Source organism: Rhamphochromis sp. 'chilingali' (genome assembly GCF_963969265.1).
Source record: "Rhamphochromis sp. 'chilingali' genome assembly, chromosome: 11".
NCBI classification, from domain to species: Eukaryota; Metazoa; Chordata; class Actinopteri; order Cichliformes; family Cichlidae; genus Rhamphochromis; species Rhamphochromis sp. 'chilingali'.
The window spans coordinates 28670683-28690490 of record NC_137938.1 but is presented as its reverse complement, the minus strand read 5'-3'; the positions used below and the strand labels follow the sequence as shown (position 1 = coordinate 28690490).

Here is a 19808-nt window from a genome sequence, read left to right as displayed (position 1 = left end):
TCCGTAAGAATTGTTGCCAATGATTTTCTGTCTAGTTCTTCGTTATTTGGCATACCTCTGTCTTTTCTCCTCGTTTCCCTTCCCTTCCCTTAGAATGACTCTCTGACAGACATTTTTCCACTGAGACCATGAGTTTTTGTCAAGGAGTAGATGGACCAACTGAAAACCCAGATGCATGTCTTGGGTCCGGCCTCAGGTCTTTTTTTTTTATAATTGACAGGATCATAACACCTGTCAATTATTTGAAATTGACAGGTGAAAAGTCAATGAAATTGAATTGCATTACAATAATTTTACACGTGAAGATTTCACAAACAAATTTAGAGACAGTTATCTATTTGTAAAGTTATTTAATTTACTCTGATACTGCAAATCAAACAGCGTGTCACACATGGTTACACGGACCTTCCCTCCCCTGTTTTCCTTACAGTCCTTTTTTCTTCTCTTGCACTTCCTCTTTGTCTTGGCAGTTGGTGAGCAGTAACATTTAATTAGGATCAAAGAACTAAGGCCTAAGCAATGTCTATGAGCTGTGACATTTATGGCAAGATGGGACCCTTCAGATGACCTCAGGCCTTCACACATCAAAGGGTCTTGGGGAATATCAGACACTATTACTCACCATCTTGTAAGAATATTCAGCCTAAAATCTTCTGCCTGAAGATGTTCCAGTTCTTGCGAGAGGTCAAAAATCCATGTGCTCTTCTTACAATGAGAAGTGTCAGAGTGATTCGTTGTTATTTATGTAGTCACTACTGCCTGTAGTTATCTTTTAGTAGTGCAGTGCAATTTCTTTTTCTTTTTTTTGAATTAGTGATCTGACTACCACTTTAATTTTTCTTGGATGTTATTTTTAATGTGACAAAGCTGTTTCAACAAAAAATACCACCACCCTGAGGAGAAACTGGGCCCATACTGGTGTGCTCTGGTATAAATGGCTAAGAGCCAGCAAGCACAGTTAGTGTTGATAACCACAGGTGGAAAAGAGGCAAGCATCATGCCCTCAAGCATGCCTGTACTCTGGCATTAGCTCATTGAGCACATAAGCTATTTCACCGTTAGCAAAACTGGCTATACTGCTGGTGGTATTTTCTCATATTGTGTCAATTATTTTCAGACTTAGACCAGCTAATTTTCCAGTAAGTAGAAATGTAGTGTTCAGTGATGGAAAATGCTGGAAACCACTCTGCTGATTTAAAGTGAGACTGAAATGTGAAATAAGCTGCAGTTTAGAGTTTTTGATTATGGAATTTGATCTGGTTTAACATTTTTCTGATATGAATGACCTTGTTTCTCTTTGGAATTTGAATAGCTTTACTTTACATCTTTGTATTCCTCACTCCCAGTGGTTGAAACATGCGCCTGGGTGTTTTGGCAGGAGTTAAGCGTATCTGTTCAGCTTCCCTAACATTATTTTGCCTTCAAATTGACGAAGCATGTCCGACACCAAACAAAAATCCTCTTTGCTGTCGAGCTGCGCGTGAACTTGAGTCAGGCACCGTGTTGATCTGTGCTAGCACAGACACAGAGGAGTGGCAGCAGGATGGATGCCACCCCCTACTGAGAAAATGAGTGGAATCACAGCATTTTCCACCCAGCTGACACCCAAGACAGATGGAGCTAGCAAACACTGCAGCGCAGCTCAAGTCGAAACCATGGCAACAGCGAGGCAACAGAAAGCCTGCCAGGTCAATCGCAGAGAAGAATGCAGTGCCGTAGAAGCAGGTCCCCGAGGTAGAGTCAGAGATGATGATTGCCTAATGGATGTGAGGTTGGTGTTGAAAGAATCGGGGGGGGGGATCCATCATAACAGGGAAGATCGGGTGGAATTCACATTATTCTTTTTATCCTAAGGGGTTGATTTTTATATAGGCAGAAACGAGCGAGTTAGATCACAGACAAATGACATGTCATCAGCGAAGCCTCCGTAGTGTTATAGAACAGAAGCTGACTGAAGCCCGAAGGCACGTCTAAAAACATGGTTAATGTTTTTTGAGAGTTTACACAGTGGGTTGATGTCTGAATTCAACTCATTCAGTGTGAATTCAACTCGTTTACCCTCCTGTTAGATTATTTCTGTACTGCTGCTGCCCACAGGGAATTTGTCATTTGACTTTGCTCTTCAGAGCAGAGGATCACCTGAATGGCTGCCATGCCGCTGATGGAAACTAAATGTCTCGCTCAAGGACACACGACACACAAGGAGCATGCTCGAGCTCAGGCTCTGTAGGTGAACGAAAGTACAGTACTACATTCTTAATGAAACAGTGCATTTTTGTGTTTGACTGTTTTGAAAGGTGAATTTACAGCGAGGGATTTATTTTAAATTGCGACAAGATTTGAAATTTAAGAAGATTGGCATACCAGACTGTAGAGAATATGCACTCTTGTATTTTCTGTGCTGCAATGGGGGAAAAAAATCATTACATGTTATATTTTAGGAGGCTAAGTGAAATATCACTAAACTACTCTTGTTGCATTAAAAAAAGTGAAGCATGTTTACTAGAGTGAATGTTTAAACTCAGGTCGAAATCTCTTTATTATTGAATTCATGTTAAATGAAAAAAGCATCAGTTTTTCTATTAGATTCAAGGTCTGCTTGCCTGATACTGAAGCTGTGCACGACCCCTGCGTGACCCTATTCTTCGATTCTCTCCGACTGTGCAGCCTGTGCTCCATTTACATATGCCCAAAAAAGAAAAAGTCATCTCTGCATTTGCAGATAAGCTCAACAGCAATAAATCACCTTTGTTAAAACCACTCTGTATTTGTATCAGGGTGTGGCACAGATAAAACGAGCACTGACAAAGATACAGTATAATTGCACATTTTCTCATCTGCAGTACTTTTCACTGTCATGAAGTCTTTAGCTTTTTACGCCACTTTTCGCCATTTCTAATCTTAAAGAATCCAGTTTGACTTTGCGAGCTTGTATCAACTTCTTTCTTGCTTTTAAAAAATATATGGTGTTACAGCTAGCTGATAAAATGTCTATCATTATAAGAAGTGACTTGCTGCCTGTGCACTTACCCCTTTTGAAGAACTTGTGAAATTGAATTTCTGAAGTGTCTTACATGTTTCGATTTTCGAGGAAAAGCAGTTAAATTTTGAGGGCCTGAATGGCAGTTATCTACCCTAAGCAGCCTGTGCACTGTGTTAAACTGAATTGCCTTTTCATTCCAGACTCCACAGAGGCTCGGTGATTATGTAGGCTCTATTTATTTGTTTATTTCAACAAGGATATATTACAGAGAGTTTCCGTCATTCAGAACAGGAACTGCTCTCCAAAGACAAACCCCAAACAGCTACAACATTAAAACAAATGAAAGGTAAAATTAATCGTTACATTACAATATAGAAAACAATAGATCCCTGCATTTGTGTGGTTAGGGTTATTTTGACTGTACATAAAAGATGATACAGTGATATCGTCATCATCTTTTATTGTAGCAATACCATGGAGCACAGACTTGTTAAAGGTACAGTACTAGTAACTAAAAGGCGTTCCATATTATTAGTGGTCTAAAAAAATCCATCAACACCATCAAGACATCCAATTCAGTGACTCAGACTGGCAGAGGTGACAGTTGGAAGGAGTGGTCACACTCTCAGTAATGCATGACTTCAATTTAAAATGATGTCTTAACTAAGGGAGGTGTTAACAACAGACAAAATCATTTTCATACCCAGGATGTAAACATTTCAAAATCTGTGAAGTTGGATATTGCAACATAAGAGGGAAAGCCAGCCTTAAGTAGGAAGACCTGATTTGTGTGTGTGCATGTGCATGTGCGTGTGCGCGCGCGTCTTTTTTCACACCAGTTTAAATTCCATGGAGTTTAACCATGGAGTTTACAACCATGGAGACGAACCACTGCCCAGATCCTAATCATCTGTGGGAATGTGCTAAAACAGTTCTGATCCACACAGACCCAACCCCGCAATCCACAAGACCCCAGCGGATTTACTGCCACCCTCGAGCTGCTACACACCACATGACACCCACAGGGATCTATACCTCAATGGGTTAGTGGTTTTAGCAGGTAACTGCTAAGCTACACAATAACATGTGTGCTACTTGGACTGATATCCCTTCCTTCTTGGCAACCACTGTTTGAAGCTCCAATAGAAGATTCACGTTGGACTCGTTAATCATTAAAAGTATGATATGTGCTTTCTTAATTTAGAGAAACACATTCTCAGGCAAGCATCTGTCACTCCAGCTTACACACACACACACACACACACACACACACAGTCGCTCCCCCGCATACGAGGCATCACAGTGGCCATATCCTTCACTGAGTCGAGTCTTTGATGAGGCAGCCGATGCTTTGAAGCCCGGCGCTGCCATCAGGGGCTTTTAAAGAAACCCGGCCTCTCTCTTTGCATCTTTCTCTTACACTCCACAGCCAACTGAACCACTGATCCGCACTAGGCCAGAGTGATCTTCCTCATTTCATCTTGCCTTCTCTCATCCCAGTCCTACCACAAACCCCCATCTCTCTCTCTCGCTCTCTCTTTTCAACTGAGGCACTTTATTCTCAACCCCTCATCGCGCTATATTCCCCAGATCTCATTACCACTCGTGAAATTGCATTTTTTTCTCTCAGATCGTTTCATCTCTTTTGAAGAACCAGCAACAGGTATATACGGTATTATTGTTCAGTGTTCAGAAATATCTTAGATTAAGAAGTGTGAACTCTTTAAAACAAGAGATGGATGTTTCAGCGCTTAGGGTGGTCAGTTAGAGAAGCCATATATAAAGGCAAGTACATCCTGTTTGTGTGCAAAACAAAAGGGTCATGAATGTCATGAATATTAGGAAATACTTTAGGAATACTCCAACAATTCTCTTGCTATGAACGTTTGTAGAAACATTCATGGTGTCCAGACAATTATTCCTAATGAAACTGGTGACTGAATTTTTTTTCTCTTGCGGCACCAGCAGGACATTTTTCTCTCTTATTATCCGATAACGACAGGCTGTCTGAACAACAAAGTGCCAAATACCAGAGACTTCATGCTTCAGGAAGAGTGCTGTAGTGTCACTTCAAACACATATTTCATTTGCATGAATTTGACATGTAAACAAATTGTATGTTGCAAGTTAATGAAATGTGAGAATAAATTGTACCTGGCATTTTGTTTTCACGTTGTCTTTGCTCAGTGTAGTAAAATGTGACCTAACCTAACATGCATCTTAATTTTTCAGCAAAATTTACTCCATTTATTCCAAAACATCAAAGACTTCACCAAGGGAATTTTAAATCCGGTGGGCAGATTTACCTTAGACTATCCTAATTGTGATCATTCTGAGAGCTTTCCTCTTGTGCCACAGAACCTTCATGTTCTCAGTGGGGTAAACCGCTTTTCATGGCAGTCTGGGTTGCCCTCCAGCACCTCCCTGAAACTTATTTTTAATGCAGTACTATTACAGCACTTTCACACTGAGGGAGTATAATGAACATTACGGCCTCTGCATTATTCTGTTGGGTCTCAAATGTTTTACATTCTGTTGCAGCCTGCAAGTTTCTCACAGGATATAACAAAGTATGTGTGAAAACTTTAATCCATCTCCTACACAGAGTTGTGATGTCTTCACCATTTGCATGTAGCTCACAGGCGCAGTCCCAGACAGTTTTTCTCTCTTACACTTTAACAAGCGCTCTTAGATTTCCTACAGTTTCTCTGGGAGCGTTGTCTGTCGATGCCCACACAGGAAGGTACCTGTTAGCTCTTGTGTCTAGCTGAGTGGGCCAGTAGGTGCCTGTTGTCCTCCTACACCGAGCCTGTGAGACTGTTAAGGCCCTTATGAGAATTGGATCTGACACCATCAGCCCCATCTTCTTCCTGTTCCTCTTCCATAGTAATAATGATGGAAAGGTTGTGGCACCCTGCAAATTGCAGGTTGAATTATTGATGTCTGGTCCTTTGGTACAGCGAGGACTGATCATCTATGACATCTGTCAATACGTAAACGGGTATAACAGCGTTGCTATGTGACGGACAAGCTTGTTTTATTTGTCCTGTATGCCACAGGTGGGGAGTGTGCCAATATTATTATCTCTCAAGGTGCTAAGACAATGATTCAAAGTGATTTGCCGTCGGCTAGCTTGGAGATGGCTCCATAAATCGAACATGTGGAGTCTCTGTGTATTTATTTTTAAAAAACACAGTAAAACATGAGTAGGATTAAGTCTTCCCTCTGGCTGTTCTTTTTATTTATTTTTTTTCCATTTCATGCAGACACTGTGTTGCAATAACACAAAATAAGCAGCTTTGGATGATAAAACGTACCATTTTGGTTCCCAAATCAAAACTGAAGCATATACTGCCACTTGGTGGTTATCCTGTAATATGGAAAGAACATGTTAAAGTTGAAACAACTGAATAATGACCTCTTCTGTTTTTACAACCAGCACCCACATCTTCTTCAATAATTGCATCACTAAGCTGACAGAAAGAACAGCTATTGTGTTTGCTACATAATACAGAGGCAGTAGCCGGCACACTGGAATGATTTGTATAAGCCCAGTTTAGTGGGTCAAAAGGAGGGGCAGAAAGTCTGTGGGCGGCTCGTGCACTTGAGAGAGGAACGTTTAAGCTGATGAACATTGCTTAACAGTATAGCTGTAATGTGGACTCATTTAGAGCTGCTTCTTTCCAGTGGGGGCTTGATTGAGCAGCCGCCACTTGTTTGTTTTCCAATTTGGGCTTTGGTGGGTACTTCCATTTTACCACTGCGTTTGTTTTCGGCAAGTCCTCATGTCTAATTTATTGGATCTGTTTTAGCATGTTCGTCTACTCGCTCTCAGGCGATGGTATGCTGCATAAATTATGCAGAGTACTTTTGATTTACGACATCAGGGGCTGATGTGAGACTGCGTGCTGCGAGTTAGTGCGTCTTAAACCCAGCCTGCTATGTCACTGTGCCAGCTTTTCAGATTGAGATGTTGAAACGTGAGTGGGGTACAACAATGGAATAGGAATTTGCAGTGAAACCACTGGCTCGGATAACGTTTAGGCTTTTAAAACAATTCCCTCATTGGCAATAGTAAAGATTTACAGAGAAGCAAAAGAACACTTTGCAGTCCTTCTACTATCTTGCCCAAATTAACCTTGAATATTCATTGAGAATGTTACACACCACTGTGGCTAAATATAGCTTACCATCTGTAGCTCAGTATTCAAAGTAGGGGTAAAGCTTGGTCAAAGGCAACAATGTTGATGTAGTGAGATTTGGACTTGTTGAAGCATAGTAAAATGATGGTGCTGTGAGCTGTGGACTTGTCTGCTTTTCAGTCAGCTCGCACCAGCAGCTTGTGAAATGAAGAACGAAATCAATGTGCATCAAAGGGTCTCCTCCTGTCAGTCTTGTCAGATCCAGTTGAAAGGGTAGATGTACCGGGGAAGACTATTGAAGCTGAGACTTGTAATATTCCTTTCAATCAGTGACATCTGCAACTAGTCACTGAGATACCTGCACGGTGTCTGTTTTATTTGGAATATTTCTATGTTCCCCTATCAGGCTCATTAAGATAAAGAGGACAGAAAAGGATCCTACTAATGACCAATGCCGCTGGGAGAGAAATTAAACAAGGTGCACCCGCTACTTATAAAGAATTGTAAAGAATGCGTTCCATTCGCCTCGCGCTGAGAAAATGAGTGTCCTGTTGGAGCCTCAGTAGAATTAAACCACAGCTATCTTTCAGCCTGCAGCAAACCTGAACCTTGTTTTAATGTGTTCTTGGGTTTTTTTTTTGGTTTTTTTTTCCAACTTTCAACTGTAGGACGACCATTTTCCAAAACAAAATAATTACTCCATCTAACACAGCTAAAACACCCCCACGGGTGCACAGTTCAAGTTATGATGAAACATGTAAATATGTTTTACAACCATTCCCTCAATTTGCTCGTTTGCAGATGTCTTTTTGCATGTGTTTGTGTATTACATCTGTGATTTACTAAGTCTGTGGTGAAAGTGGATTCTGTTTCCACAGCAAAAGCAGCACCATCATTTACTGACTAAACATCGTTTGAGGTGTCGCATGGAGCTCAACTTTAGCTGACGTTAGGCTCAAAAAGTCCTGATTTTGTTATTTGAAGCTTTTCCCAGCTTTGACTCTGTAAACTGTATGTTCAGCATAATTAACCTGTGCACATAAAAACAGATTATAGGGGTATTCATTGTAGGATTTGGAGGCTGACAAGTTGTTTTAGGAGAAATGGGAAAAGAAAGAAAATTATGGTATATTTATACTAAGACTAACAAGTGAAAGATTAGTAAAAGTGAAAGATCTGTTTGGATCCCTGAAGAAGAGACAAATCCCACTGGGGGTTAGACCAGGAAAGGCATCCGGTGTAAAAATGTGCCAAATCAAACATGCAAAGCTACCTGCTTTGGCGATCCCTTATGAATAAAACAGCAGCCAAAAGTGTCCCTTTTTTTTCTATTAACACTGATCTCTTTTCAAATTTACAAAACAAAAGCTGTTTTTGGTTTGACCTCTATAGGTTATGGAAATGTATCAGAATATTTATTAAGTAGATACAAAATTTACTACAGGTAAGCAGAACATGAGCATTAGTTCAAACAAAGAGCACTTTGTTTTAGATATATTACTAATGTGAATACATGAAGTCATTCTGCAATGCTGAAGATGTCACCTTAGTGTAGAAAATTGCCATTGCTCATTTTATGTTATGACAATGTAATATATAGTTAGCAGATGAATTAGAATTGGAAAATAAACACGTTTTGCTGTACAGTGATGTGTTGCCTACAAAGTGATTTCACAAACACGATTTTCTGTTTTGTCCCTGGCTCATCATCATGTGGCTGACGTCATTACAAGGTTTTCATTTCTTGTTAATTGCAAGCCGTTAGAGACGGTTCAGTTTTAAGCATCCTTTGTTGTGTTGCCAGAACTAAAAATTCTGTCCTAATTAGCAAACGGTATTCAAAGATTTTCTTATAACTGGAATGTCATCTAACAAGATGTAAGATCTAACCATACACATAAGTTGCGAGTGGCTGTGTTTAGATTTTAGCTATATTTAGAAGTGAAATAATGACTATAAAAAGAAAGTTAAAAGCTTGTCTTGCATAGTGCACAGACTCTCCTTGGCTGCTACAGCTCGCTAAACCGTAGAGAAAAAGAGAGATGTGTGCCTCACCTGTAATTTGTATAAAAAAGTGAAAAAAGTTTCTTTGAAAAGTTGCTGAATCTTGCAACAAAGTCCCAACCATTAGGTTAACTTGAGGATAATGATCACTGCTGTTAGTGAGAGGGATGGTTTATATTTCCACATGAGAAGTCCCTGCATCACAAAAAACCCATCCAAATAACATTTTTTTTGATACAAAAGTAATCACAACTGCTCCCTGCTGCCTGCAAGTTGCTTTATACATGTATTTTTGACCAGCAGCTCTCCTCTGCAAGTCAGAACAAAGGGAAAAATCTGTGAGAAAACTACTGCAGACTCACACAATGCTGAGCTTTGAGGGATGCGTAGGAGATTAGTCTGAAGATCTGTACTCATAAGCTGCCAGAATATGAATTATAGATCTCTGGTCTAAAGGAAAATGCCTTTATTTTTCTCAGCTAGGCACCAAGTTTCTCAAAACGCTTTGCTCTCAGAAATAGAGGATAGAATCCAAGGAGCCACAAACCAGCCCCCTGGATGAAATTTGCCTTCAAATTGCACATGATGACCCTGCTGCATGCCACCCCTGTGTCATCTTACGCAGGTCAGGTTTTCAGTTAGCTTTGTCTCCTGCATCTCTGTAGTATGAGTAAAGAGGAAATGATGGCAGGTGTAGAAGAGACAAGGCTTTGTTTTCACATCGAAAGACTCCCATTTTCACTTCAGCACCAGTGACACAGAGAGTGAGGGATTCAAGCAGCTGATGATGCTCTTTGCTGGCTGCTAAAACGCCGTCCTAGTCATTTATTGCCACATTATATTTTCACCATGTGCGTCACCTGTCTAATCACCCATGATAATGTGTCCTAAATGACAAGAAGAAAAGGGAAAGTTGCCAAGAAACATTAAGAAGAGTCAAAAAATGCATGAATAAGGGACTTAGCTTACGATTGAAGAATGAGGTTGGTAAAATTCTATTTTTCTCCCTTCTCAGATAAATGGGGATGAAAGCAGTTATCAAACTTTTGCAACACAGGAAAAATATGTCTTATTCTTTAATGCGACAGAGTTCAAATGTTTGCTGTCCATGTTCGATTTGTTAGTGAAGGTGTGATCAGTATATATATATATTCTGTGATCAAACATGCTGCAGCTCTTAGCCCACTCTACTTTTCATAATGCTAAGCTTAGCATAAGTTCAGAGAGGCTACGTTAAGGTTGTCTTAAAACCCTGCTGAATCAGCCAAGCTCAATAATCATCCCCCTCATCAGCTGATGGCTTTGCGTGCAATATTTAAACTGCATTAGCCTGCTCGCGGTTGCATTTGCAAGCAGCTTTGCAACCCACTTACACCCTAGCTTCTCCTCGCTGTAGCTGACGCAGTCATTGTTATGCCGGTCACAGTGCCTGCTTTTTCTGTATAGGATGTTAGTGCTGCTCTTATTACATCCAGCCTTCCACATAGAGCCATCAAACCCATATAAATTACTGAAGATGGAAAAAAAATTGCTGGACTATAATGGTCCTGATTGTGTTTTTAATATATTTTCTAGTATCCAACAGAATTTAAATATTTGTTTGGTTTCAGTTAAGTTTGATGGGAATGTTTATGTGAATCAACATTGTATATTAGCTTTATTACTGTGGTGACTGTAGCATCTACTGTGCCACAATAACTGTAACAGAAAAATATGTTACACAACTACAAGAACAAAGGGGTTTGGGGCAGAGAGTGGCAGGAAACAGAGGTTCAAAATTACTAACACTGAAATCTGGGCATGTGGAAGAGTGCATAGACCTCTTTTTTCCATGTGCCATGTTCCCTGGAGTGAGGACTCAGAAGTTTTTAGTGGTAAACAGAAGTGGCAGACCAAGAAAAGTTTCTCTCCACTGGGCTCTGATGATGTTTGTTTTGAGAGAGATGACTCCATGCTTGATGTGTGTCTTCAGCAGTTAAGAGCTGATAGAAAAGCCATTTGTGTCCAGCCTCCTATCTGCCAACTGACAGAAAATTTCAACTGAGAGAGAAGAAAGTGACCTGTCGGCTGTCACATTCTATCAGCGTTGCTCTTTGCCTTGCTCCACCATCCGTCCATCCTTTTCATCCCTGCAGGGAGTCTTAAATATTAAAAAAAAAAAAAAAACACAGAAAGAAATGTAAATCCAGCCAATCATGGACTTTACTCATAGCTTCACATTGGACAAGATGCAAGTGCAATTACAGTAGCACTTCAGGATGGAAGCTCGTGTGCTGGAGGAGGCTCTGAGTGTGGCACAAGAGAGCAGTGGCGTGTCGGCAAAGATAGATTTACGAACACGGCCTTTCATTTAGATTGTGTGCTGTGCACTGAGACGATGCCTGCCAAAGGGGTTTTACTATAATTAATCATGTAATTTGTAAACAAGCAAACAATAATAAATGAATGCAATATAATCAACAGCTTCTGTTTCATGTTTGTCTGTTACTTAATGTAGTAAAGGGAGTTCATTTAAATGTGATTGATTGCATGATCTAAAGTATCTTTCTGTTGTGAAGCCTTAATAGACGCAAATGCAAAACGTAAACGAGGACAGAGTTGCATTTGTGTTGGTTTTGGGTGTGTGTGTGTGTGTGTGTGTTTGTGCCTTTGGGCTTCTAGTTTGCTCGCGCAGCACTGGCGGTAGAAAGGGGCGATGAAGAGAGATGAGACCAGGCGGAGGGTCATTACCGCGCTCTCTGATAAAATGGAGAACCAGGGGACTCGAGCGAGTGTGACACACACAGATGTGCACTGACACACGTCAAGGGGGAGGCTGTTCTAGCTAGAATTAACAAGTGACTGTTGCCACCACGGTCCCATAAAATCTTTCAATAGACACACATTCTTAAACTAATACAGTGTCTGAAACCAATAATAATTAAATTTCTTTTTCTAAATATCAGCCTTACTGATATAGGAATTTTATGACTCATATTCGGTGTCTGATCTAAGAGAGATCTCATAGATCTTGTTAAAGTCTGATATTTAAATATATAGGGTGAGATTTTTTTCCATTTCACTTACATAAGAAATAAACAGATTTCCCTAATGTGTGTAATGTGTAGTTATTTATTTACTCAGTTATTCCCTGGCCGACTGTCCTCAGTTAGGCTTGTAGCTGTTTGTGGCGTCCAAAATACATGTTGTTGCAAAGTACCCTCTAGTAGACAAACTATGCAACATCAACACTCAGAATATGGTTGAAGGGTGTTTCTTGCATGTCTTCTTTATATGGGGCGATTGTGGCTCAAGAGTTGGGAGTTCGCCTTGTAATCAGAAGGTTGCCGGTTTGAGCCCCGGCTTGGACAGTCTCGGTCGTTGTGTCCTTGGGCAAGACACTTCACCCGTTGCCTACTGGTGGTGGTCAGAGGGCCCGGTGGCGCCAGTGTCCGGTAGCCTCGCCTCTGTTAGTGCGCCCCAGGGTGGCTGTGGCTACAATGTAGCTTGCCATCACCAGTGTGTGAATGTGTGTGTGAATGGGTGGATGACTGGATGACTGGATGTGTAAAGTGCTTTGGGGTCCTTAGGGACTAGTAAAAGCGCTATACAAATACAGGCCATTTACCATTTATTTCTTTACTTTTATCTCCACTTATCAGACATTCTAAATGCTGATATGGAGATATTGGCAAACAGGTTATATCAACCAGCTTATCGTTCAGGTTCTATTGATGAGTATTGCTAATCTTAAACTTTCTTTTTACATGTATGTAGGATGTATTCCTGTTCTTACTGCTGTCCTTATCAGTATAAAGTTTCTGACATCATAAGTGAAGTTGTTTTTGTGTTAGTCCTTGTATTCAAGGGTGTAAAAAATAATACCATTCATATTCTGTGATGCAGTTTCTTGTGTTTCTGGCTATTCTTGTGATGTACATACTACTAGGATATGTACAGTGTAGTTTAAATGAGTACATTACGTGTATAACCCACTGTGCAAAGTTTACATTTAAGGTATAGATATAATTATGGTTTTATATGGCACTTTTCTTTTCTTACTGATGCTGTCTGCTATGGAGACGCCATTTGGTCCCAAGGACAAGGTGACATTGTGAAACAGGCTCGCCTTTTCTTTTTTAACATCAATGTTTTAGTTTTGAATTTTTTTTTGATGGGGTCGCAACTAATTAGTAGCTTTCATTATTTATTCATTTGCTGAGTAATTAAGTTGTGAAATGACATGCGCTGCGGAAATCCAGATTCATTCATTAGTGTTTTATTGTAAATCACAGTTAAAGGCTCAATAACTAAAATTTTTTATGTTAATTTTAAGTTCTTTTTTACATTGTAGTAAAATCTTATTCTTACTTTCATGTTTAATTTTAGTTTTATGGGAGCTTTTTTAATTATGTTATTCCTTCTAAAAGTAAAAACAATATGAGACTCATTAATATTTTTAATGTCCTCAAGTATTAAAATAACCCAGTGATTGTTTTCTGAACCAGATTCAGTAAGTAACAAACAACCATTACCAAACAAATGGCTCTGAGGCTGCTTTAAACTTCTTTTCTTCCCTATATAGTTATGGAGTGAAGAATATACGGGCCAGTTGTAAATATTTAATAGAACTCTGAAATTCTCTTCAAAACAACTGCACACTTCAAACTAGACTCTGCAAAGTTCTCTTCTACAATAATAATCATGCTAAAGACAAGTGGGCTGTAGCTATCTGGCTGCAATTTCTCTTCTCATCTTCGATTTTTCTGCTGAGTCACTGCTCTCCTGCACGAGCTCTTTCTGACTGCGCTTTGTCCTCAGCTACACCGTTTTCTCTCCATATAACACGTCAGTGTCTCCTCAGTCACTTTCTCTTGTCTCCAGCCTCTGAGGTTTTCACTCTCTTTTATGAATCTCACCTCTGCTCAGCTACCTTTTTGTCTTCTAAGACATCTCTCTCTTTGTCGAGATTTCAATGTCTTACTCTTTTATCTTCTTTTCCTTTTTTCCCCCCAAACACTATTCCCTCTTGTTAATGGTGGAGAATGAATGGAGATTTGATGAAAGATAGTCCAGCTCATAAGATGATACTGCCTCGACGTGAGACTGTTGCTAGTGCAGATGTGAAGGGAGTACAGTTTTAAATAGACTTTCGTAGAGCACATAACTAAGAGTTATTTTAATATTACAGTAGTTGTGTTAATGCTTTTACATTATTGGTTTTGTTTTATTTGTTTGTCTTTTGAGGGGGGAGGGTGGTCAGAGGCAACGTGTTTAACTATTTATGAGTAAGAAATAAACAGAAGCTAATTCACACACGCTGGATGTTTTACAGTCATCTAAAAAATAACTCTTAGTACTCCTGTGAAAGTACATCCAGTCTGAGATTATAGAGTTACCTTTAGCAGAAATAACCTGAAGTAGTAATTTAATCTATTACTTTATCAGTTTGTCACATTTATTGGGGGAAATTTGACCCACTCTTCTATACAGTGTTGTTTCATGATAAAGGTTTTTGAGGTTTGTGGGATTCATTTATGCATAGCTAGCTGAGGTCTAGACTTTGGGCCAATGCAGCACCTTGATTCTTTTCTTTTCACCCATTTAAGTGCTTGGGGTCGCTGTGTTGCTGCATAGCCCAGTTTCATCCAAGCTTTAATGGTCAGACAGATGGTGTCATATTCAATTCTTTGGTATACAGAGGTGTTGATGGTCAACTTGATCATGGCTGACTCCAAGAAACAAGGCCACTGTGGCTGTGAAACAAACCCAAATCACCTCCGTCACCGTGCTTGACAGGATGAGGTGTTTGCGTTGGTATGCTGTTTGGTTTTTGCAAAACATGGCGCTGTCCAAACCTGTAAACAGTGTTCCACAAGTTTTATGGTTTGTTTAGATGCAACTTTGCAAATCTAAGCTGTGCTGCTATGTCATGAACTTTACAGAGCTCAGTCAGCATGTTAAATGTTCGAGTCTGAGATGTTGTTCTCTGATGGGGGATGGGTAGTTTCTCTTAGTATTGCACAGTTTGAGCACTCTTGGGAAGATTGTGGTGTCATCATAACACACACGTACATGCTCAGTCAAAGCCTCTGCTTTTATAGAGGTGTTCACACTTGCTGATGATCAGTTAATCAAGTGCATTTTATTAGCAGCGCCTGACTGCTACTTACCATTTTAATCCCTGTGGAAGCAGTAAGGATGTACATAGATGTACTTGCATGACTGTATGCATACTGTATTTTTGTCAGTTAATATTCACCAAGTTGTATTTTGTGTTTTCTCTTCAGTTGTTCAAAAATAAAGCAGTGGAGCTGGGAGAGAAGCTACTGCCTGCCTTCAACACACCAACAGGAATACCCCGAGGAGTCATCAATCTCGGGAGGTGAGTCTCAGCACAAGTCATCGCGTCCAGCTGTCCTTCTTCTCTGATAAAAGACGATTGAAAGCTATCACATTTTTCTGACATTCAGGAGTGAGCAAAACTTTGGCTTTTGTGAAGAAAAAAAAAACAAAGTTCAACATGCAAGTTGTCATTAAGTAAGATAGATGTTGTTTGAATGTGGCGATAACATCAATTAAGGAAAGCGAAAAACATCCCAGTCACACAGGCTCTGTTTACTGACAGTGGATCAGCTGCAGGCTAAGCTTCATAATGCAGATGACATTTAGATAAGAATTAATCTGTGTTCATAACCACTTCAGAAGATCGTCTGAATAATATTTGCACGTTTTTAAATGAACAGTGTTAATTTTTCAATCTGTTCTAAACTATTGCCTTTCTAATCTAGAATCTGTGTTGACATGATCTTCTTAATGCCACAGTCATGCAGCACAACTTTGAGCTATTCTCATTTTCAGAGCAATTTCCAGCGTGGAGTTTTGCTTCTCCGCTTGTTTGGATGTGGGTTTGACCCTTTTTAGGCGGGAGTGGAAATAAAGAGGGGAAAAAAGTGGCTTACAGTTTTATAGTGAGACAGAAATCGGAACTGAAAAGCTTACAATAAAGAAATCTGACAAACTGATGAATGATAACAGCACTGTGTCGGTCGGCTGTGACAGGCAAATTATCATTGCTGGCCTACATTCATGCAACGTGACTATTGTCTTGTCATCACTCGTATGATGTATGAACAACAAAGTGTAAAATGTACATCATGATGTGAATATGGATCAAAATTACGTGACCAAGTTTTAACTTTCAGACTCTTCTTCTCATTAACTAATTGTATTTTCTTATAAGATACTTCCTGGCACCCCTGTCTTCCACCTGCTACCAATTAACCCACCAGCCAAGCTGGACAGCTGCTGGAAGATTTAATTACCTCAGTCTACAGTTAATTCCTTCTACATTACAAACAGTGCCAGTCCTACAGATGGGCAGGAGGAACCATACTACCCATAGTGTATCACACAAAAACAAACCCACGTCACTTTGGAAGTAAACATATGCAGCGTGTGAGAGAACGTGTGCACCCTGGGGAAGTCAGTTCAGGGGAGTTTCCATTAATTGATTTTTTTCCTTGTGATAGATTCTTCGTATGTTTAATGGTATATAGTGCGTGTACTACTGTGTTAGTGTGTGTACATTATATAAAACAGTATGGTAAAACTGATTGACAGGAAGTGCATATGTAGACTTTCTACAAAAAAACACCACAAGTTTTTACTCTTAATCGCTCAGATTATTTCAGTTTCAGTTGACAGAGAGTTTGAACATGGTCATGATCACTATCATTATAGTAATACGCTCCAGGGAGCCTTCTTTCAGCTTTGTCGAATATTTAGAGGAAGAAAATATGTGAGAAAATAACATATTAGCTAATAAAATTCTTGATTTTGTGTTTGGTTTTTTTTGCTCTCAACCTTATAATTTAGATTATGCAATAACTCACAGATTCCCCTTTTACAAATTAACAATGTCACATTTCCTGTTCTGTAGCCAAAAACCCCTTCAACGTGCTAAAGATGTTCTTAACGGCACTTAAACCCCTTAACAACATTAGATGTAGTGTTTAATTTATGTTTCCTGTTAAAATGACAGCGTAAACAATGCTAAAATGATTGCAGTTAAAATGTAAAAGATCCTACTTTTCCCAAGCACATTATTCCCAACACGTGGTATTGATTTCCATTTCTTAATCTGTTTTTTTTTTTTCTCTTACACTCGATTATATTTCTGACTGATATGGAATAGATTGTGTTTGTTAAAGAAGGTGAAAGGGTTAACAGATGCGTGCCAGTGATGTTGCTTACCAGAGACTCCAGAGACTACCACCCTATGCCCCTCCCTCTAAAAACGAATGCAACACCTGCTGCCCTGTACTGAGTTTCAATTGATTCCACTTGAAGCGGGAATCAGATATGACTCTAGCCAGAAGTATTAACGATGCAGCCCCTAAACCTTTAATAGGTGCATTTATCAGAGTGCCAGACTCTTTGATTCCTCTCTGCTCTCACTCGCCAGCCACTTCCCACCATTTCTCTCCCCTTTCTTCTCACCTTCTCAACATTTCAACTCAATTCATTATCCGATATCACATATCCTCCAGCAACTCTTAGAGGATATGTAAAGTCATTCTTTTAATGTATTATGGACTAACTAATCATTGACAAGCATCAGTTCACCACACTAAGCTTTGATTTGTTGAGTGATCTTACCCGCACTAACTAATGGGCCAGCACTGCTGACCTTGGTGTGCAGTTTCTAAAACACTTTTCCAGGTTTATATTAAGGCATTGAGTTTGACATTGAGTATAATGAAACTTTAAACAAACATCAATCACAGCAGTCGAACATAAATTAATGTTAGATGATGGAGAGGGCTATTTTTTATAGACTTTTGATTAGTTTATTTTTACCAGACAGAGGGCCAGCCCACATCAGCTGCCAAGTTAATTTTATGTATTTTAAAACTACCACCACCATCGGAAAAAGATTTTTAAAAATGCACCCACTTGGAGTGTGTAACTACTGGGAATAGTTCTCTAAACGTCTGAACGTTATGTGCTGCAGTTTTTATTTCTTAGGTCAGTGTCATAAGCCGTTTACAAAAAGCACAGAAATGTGATGACCTTAGGTTAATAATACAAGATTTAATGGGCAAAGAGAGAGTTTTTTAAACTCATTTGACTAAATTGGAATTACATAACCCGATTTTTATTGTCAGTGAAATTAACATTTGTATTGTTTATTAATTTATTGACTGGTCGACAAAATGTCAAAATACACAGAAAAATGCCTGTCATGGTTATGTGCAGCACTATGTGATACAGGCTGTTTGTATTCACATAAACAGACAAAGATGTAACATCTTTACATCACAGGAACTGGTAAACATTTGGCATTTATGCATAAAAATGAAGAAAAATATGAATTTATAATTTCAATGTTGTCATTATGATATTAGTAGTTTAATAACCACATATAAAATTCAATTAGATCAGTGCACTTTGGATGGAATGCATTGTACAGATTGCAGGAGATGGTCACTGATTTCTATCTGAAATAAAAGGCAAAGCCTCGTGCATTAAGCAGAGACTGAGTACAGAGAGGTCCGACCAGCACTCAGAGTACTTTGTTCAGCTCTGTTCAGCTGCACTGTGATGAGAATATGACGTATACTATAACATCTGAAGAATCTCGTCTGCAAGTGGCCTTGGAAAAAATGAGATTTGCAAGTGTTGAGGCTCTTCCCTGGAGTTTGGTTTAATGCTGCTGCAGTGGCAGTATACCAGAAAGGAAAGCTAGAAAGCTAAAAATGCCTTTTAAACTATACATTGTTGTCCCAAAGTAGTTCTCGTGCTTTAATTTTGTGGAAACAAAACAAGGAAATTGATGTCATGTAAAAAAGTTGTACACAAAGGCAGCACAATGAGTAGATTGTTAGCTTCAAATACGGAGTTGCAGTTGGAAAAATTCCAATTATATCAGACTTTGTTTCACTGAGAGGATATTGATGGGTATCAGAAGGTTATCCTGGTAAGCAATCACAAACAAAATAATGTTGTGCTTTCACTTGAAAACCAGAGCAATCCTGTAAAGAGCGAGCATATAGAAAGTTAAATGCTTTATTAGCTCCTCTTACATCCAAATGAATATGCTTATCTGTTGAGCATGTTTTAGACTGTATGAATAAAACCAAAAAGATTAGGACAGCGATTAAACCCATTACGTTCACAGCATGCCACCAGTGAATGTAATTAATCTGCATTTGCAGTTAGCAGTGTCAGTTTCACAAAGACCCGATCCTAAAACAAAGATCTGAGCATGGTAAATATTTATGTTTTACAGGCTCAACTACATATACCTGATGCTACAAAAAGATAAGGTGATGTGGCTTAAATTAATAAGGCTTTACTAATTTAAAAACAAGCACATACTATATATAACTAAAGAGAAACACAGGCTATGTGTGCAGTGTCAAATTAGCATAATGACTTAGCCACAGCTTTACATAAAATATTCAAACTCTAGCGCAATAGCAGCAGGTAAGCCTCTCAGAATTATAAAAAAAATGTCAGGATCAGCTAAGTATCAACTGAATCAAAAACAGTAAAACTGACAGGTGACAAACATCAGACGGGGTAACTGAACCGGCTTCTTCTTGTCTTCCTTAACACTTCCCAGTGGGCATTGCATATCTAACCACTCACAAACATGGGCACAGACAGATAAACCAAATTTTGTTACGTTTTAT

The 19808-nt window shown here is 39.3% G+C and overlaps 1 protein-coding gene across 2 annotated transcripts in view; it reads left to right on the top strand.

Annotated features, from left to right (window-relative positions):
• LOC308405900 (mannosyl-oligosaccharide 1,2-alpha-mannosidase IA) overlaps positions 1 to 19808 on the top strand; it is a 195749-nt gene that overhangs the window by 161258 nt on the left and 14683 nt on the right. For both annotated transcript variants that reach the window (XM_080896688.1, XM_080896689.1), the window contains exon 5: positions 15399 to 15493. In XM_080896688.1, coding sequence (XP_080752814.1) covers positions 15399 to 15493 — 95 coding nt within the window. The remainder of the gene's footprint in view (positions 1 to 15398; positions 15494 to 19808) is intronic.